The 4,858-nt window shown below is 36.5% G+C and overlaps 1 protein-coding gene across 1 annotated transcript in view; it reads left to right on the forward strand.

Annotated features, from left to right (window-relative positions):
* The first annotated feature begins 1,946 nt into the window (after positions 1 to 1,946).
* LOC105126284 (protein phosphatase 2C 32) overlaps positions 1,947 to 4,858 on the forward strand; it is a 7,515-nt gene continuing 4,603 nt past the window's right edge. The window contains exon 1 of the mRNA XM_011027103.1: positions 1,947 to 4,850. Within this exon, the coding sequence (XP_011025405.1) occupies positions 3,145 to 4,850 (1,706 nt within the window). The 5' untranslated portion in view covers positions 1,947 to 3,144. The remainder of the gene's footprint in view (positions 4,851 to 4,858) is intronic.

The following is a 4,858-nucleotide window of genomic DNA, read 5'->3' on the forward strand; positions in this document are numbered from 1 at the left end:
AATTCAGTTTTTTTGTAGTTAAATTTATGATCGATTAGCTCTAATTTGTTGAAAAATGGTAGGATTGAAAGATATAGAACAAAAGTGAAAAAGGATAAAAAAACTTAGTAGCCCCTTTAAAGTTTGTACAAAAAGTTCATTTTAATCTTTTAACTTTCTTATTTATTTATTTCTAGTCCCTTCAGTTTTTTATCATTAAATTGTGGTCAAAAAATTCATTTTTCTCATCTTTTAGCCCTTGGTTTAAGGGAGAGTAGAGAGTGTCATCAGATTTTGGTAGTTAAGAGATAAAGTCTTAGTTAAAAATGATTTTCAATATAGAATTAATTAATCTTAGTGGTAATGAGTTTTATTCATCTAAGGGAGTCTCACTAAGGTGTTCTTTGTCCATCTAATCACTTGAAATGGTAGATATGAGTTGGGTAATTCTTTTGATTTCATGTTGATTTTGGGGTTTCGGGTTATCTAAGGCTATTTATAGGTTTGTCAAGGTATATAATGTGTTTTGTGTCAAAACGGGTTGAAAATCAAGAAAAAACCCTTGGCTTGAATTTTTTACAACCTTTTAATTGCTAAAAACTAGGTCAACTAGCGACGCATCTCTTATTTATTTTTCTTTTTAAAAAATAAAGGTTGATAACAAGCTGTATGCCCTTTGAGAGATAAAAAAAAAACATCAACTCAGTTGAGACGCGAGGATCTAGGATGGGTGGCCGATGCGCATAGGCTTATAAGACCATGTATGCTAGGTCATCCAGCCAAGGCCCATGTGATTAGATCTCTATTTTTTGATTTTTTTTTATAGTTTTGGATTTTTATAAATAAAATCTAAAAATAATTTTTTTTATGATATTTTAAATTGCATTACAAACTATATTTTATTTATTTTATCCCGTCAAAAAATTATGAGCCATGCAAGATTTAAGGCATATTAGCAAGCCTGCTTTTGAGATATGCTTAATTTTTTAAGCGTGACCAAGAGAGAAGTGTTTTAAGAGGTTTTTAAGCACGTTAAAATTGAGTTTATCAAACATAAATACATTTCATAAGTGCAAGTGTAGCTTTCTACCCTTTTAAACGACTTATGTGATTATTTTACAAAAATAATAAGTTTGTTCAGTGAATAGAGATCTACTAAACAAATAAATCAATCACTTCGCAATAGACTTATTTTTGTTGTCGAAAAACTAGACAAAAGCAAGATCGATTTTCGTTATGATCCTGTTCATCCAACAACTGCCAATGAGAGCTGTTTCTGGCAAAGCAATTCAAAACTTAGAGCCAGCTTCCCTTTTGTTTGTAATGGTTACATGCACGGAACGCTGGAGACATCCTGGCATGACATTTGACGTCCAAGTTGACTTTTGTATTTGCAATTAATGATTGAAGGGAAGAACAGATCCTGGAATTATATCGCAAACAACCGAATAAATGGACTCCAAATACATATTAGTACCGATATTAATTAAAATCTTCCCATCTCTATTTAATACCATGTGAAAATGATTAAAAACCGACTCATGTTATTTTCAGTTAAAAAACATTTAAAATTAAACCGAAATCAGACCAGATAGATGGCCTGTATTTTGCTGTGAGCTGAGCCAATAAAAAAACATTTAAAATTAGATTGAATTGGATAAATAATTGTTTTTTGCTGTGAATTAATTGAATTTTTTTATACTTTAAAAAATTATTTAAACATGATTAATAAATTAATTTTATAAGTTATAAATTTTTGTATTATTAAAAGTAAATAAATAATTTTATTGTGGGAATCTACAGTAAAATTATTATTATTAGGTAGAGAATACAGTGAAAGTACAAGGAGTTTTAATGATGTATTATAAAACAATGCAAAAAGACATCAATACCATCATAGATCTTGTTCTACTTTCTCATGTAGATTACAATCTCTATTCTTTAGTATTTAAATATAAATCCAACAAAATTTGTCATTATTTAACTTAGAAAAATGTCACCAATTGTAACTACAATATAATTTTTGGTAAACCAAAGTCAAAATTAAGAATTGAATCCCCACTTACCCCATCATCTAATCTTGTTGATGAGCATGATGATGATGATGGGCAGTGCCACCACCAATAATTTGCCAGAAAAACCAAACGAAAAGATGAAGAAGAAGAAAAACACAGTCACCAAAGAAAACCAAATCCAATTTGCATCGCAGCAGCAGCAGCAGTCTCAACTTTTCAACTCAGCTGAAGAAACTTTTTATTTAATTGTTTTTTTGCCCCAACTTATTTAATTTTTCTGTTTTTTTTTTACCCTCCCAAACCATTTGAAAACCCCAAGAAAGAGAGACCTCTCCTTGATGAACTCAAAACTTTGATTCCTCATCATCACACCAAATCCCAGATTTTTACTTATATTTTTAATTAACACTCACTCCCTAATAAAACAACAACAAATACCCACATTTCCTCTCTTCTCCAACATCTTCATCCATAAGTCTAAAACTTGGCTCTCTCTCCTTTTTTCTTTTTTTCCTTTTCTGGGTTACTTATTTCTTAACAGCTGTGTTTGTTTTGCATGACTGAATCATGAGGGATAAAATCAAACTGGGTTCTTGGCTTTTCATTTGGGGACTTTGTCAGATTCCATTTATTGCAAGAAAAGAAAAGAAAAATCTAGTCTAGTGCCGCATGGGTTTTGCATCTGATGTGTTCCATATGCTGTCCCTCTCCCTCTCCCTCTACCTCTGTTATTTTAAGACATCTCTCTTAGATCTGTTTGCTGCTGTAATTGATCCACTACTTTATTCATGCCCCTCTACTTCTTCCTTCCAAGGTTAGATCATCACATTTCAAGCTTCATATCTATTAATTTATATGATTTTCTTGATGTTTGAATTCAGCTCGTTGTTTATACCGGTGGGTTTTATGCTCTAGTTTAAATATTTATGGTTTGCTATACACAAGGGGCTCTGGGGTTTTATTGCTTCTGGGGTATGAGAATTTGATGATGTGTAGATACTTGAAGAGTTATAAGGTGGTTGGGAGGTTTCATTGGTTTTGCGGATTTTGTTTAAGTTGCTTTATGTTGTATGCGCTTATGGTGCAAAGTGAGATAAGCCCTCCATATAAGAGGTCCTGTAAGCCTTTTCTGTGAGGTCTTTATTGCAAAATGGGTAACGGCACTTCTCGTGTCGTGGGTTGTTTTGCCCTTAATGGTAAGAATGGTGTTGATTTAGAGTTTTTAGAGCCACTGGATGAAGGATTAGGCCATTCATTTTGCTATGTTAGGCCGCCTATTTTTGATTCTCCTGCCATTACCCCCTCAAACTCTGAGAGGTTTACAGTTGATTCTAGCACTCTAGATTCTGAAACATTAAGTGGGTCGTTTAGACATGATATGATAGATGATCCCTCAGGTTTGCATAGACCAAACAAGACTTTCCCTGAAACTACATTTAAAACAATATCGGGGGCATCAGTTAGTGCCAATGTTTCGACTGCTAGGAGTGGTAACCAGAGTGCACTGTTGGCTAGTGAAGTGCAAGAGCCAGCTGCTTCATTTGAGAGCACATCATTGTTTGCTGCAATTCCTTTGCAGCCAGTGCCTCGTGGCTCTGGACCTTTGAATGGCTTTATGTCTGGTCCTCTTGAGAGAGGTTTTGCCTCTGGTCCTTTAGACAAGGGCGGTGGCTTTATGTCTGGACCAATTGAGAAGGGGGTAATGTCTGGTCCTCTTGATGTCACTGACAAATCCAACTTCTCTGCTCCACTTGCACGTGGTCGTCGGAGACCCCATTTCCAGCGTTTAGTGAGGAGTGTGAGTGGACCTATGAAAAGCACTCTATCACGAACATTCTCACGACATTCGATGGGCTCAGGTTGGATGCAGAGGGTTTTTTTGCACCCTGTTACCCAATTGGCCTGGCAAGTTAGGGAGCCAAAGTTTCGGACAGAAGCCTCGAGGAATTGCCTTGAATCAGGGCCATCAGAGGGCGAGTATGTGAACATTCGCAACTTGCAATGGGCTCATGGCAAGGCTGGGGAAGATAGGGTTCATGTCGTGCTTTGTGATGAGCAAGGATGGTTGTTTATTGGGATTTATGATGGCTTTAGTGGTCCAGATGCGCCAGATTTTCTGATGAGCCATCTCTATAGAGCTATAGATAGGGAGTTAGAAGGACTGCTGTGGGATTATGAACATAAATCTTCCAATGATCCTATAAAAACTGAACTGTCAAGGAGTAGAATTGCTGAGGCTGGTTCAGGGTGCAGCAAGGAAGAGCAGCCAAACTCAAGTCAAGTAACTTCTTGCAGTTTAAACAAATTGTGTAATCCTGGAGATGTCAGGGGTCAATCTTCTAATTGTGAGATAGTGGAGGAAAGTGATGTCCGGGGCAGTCAGCAACAAAAATTTAATTTTGAAACGCATAGCAGCTCAGGCTCTGCATCTGCCTCTATTCCAACTGCCAACTTGGCTGGCAAAGGAAGGAAAAGCATGCGACTTTATGAGCTGCTGCAGATGGAATCATGTGAAGGATTGGGTTCTGCATCAACCTCAGTGGTTAAAAACCAAAGAAGCAGATCGTGGAATTTTCAACCAAGCTCAGAAGCTTTGGGTTTCAATCAAACTTTGCGAAAAGAACCGTCTAGGTCTTGCTCATTGGATAACTGCAAAGGAGATGGTTTTAATCATCGGGGTGAAGATCCAACTACATCAGGAGAAGATGGAGGGATTGGACTTGAATCTGGTAATCAAGGAGGTGGAACTGATCTTTCAGTTTCTGTTCGAAGACAGGGAACGAGAAAGTCTATTATCAGCTCAAAGATCCGGAAAATGTATCGGAAGCAGAAGTCCTTGCGGAAGAAACTCTTTCCCTGGAGTT

The sequence above is a fragment of the Populus euphratica genome, unplaced genomic scaffold (genome assembly GCF_000495115.2).
Source record: "Populus euphratica unplaced genomic scaffold, PopEup_1.0 scaffold75.1, whole genome shotgun sequence".
In the NCBI taxonomy this organism is placed as follows: domain Eukaryota; kingdom Viridiplantae; phylum Streptophyta; class Magnoliopsida; order Malpighiales; family Salicaceae; genus Populus; species Populus euphratica.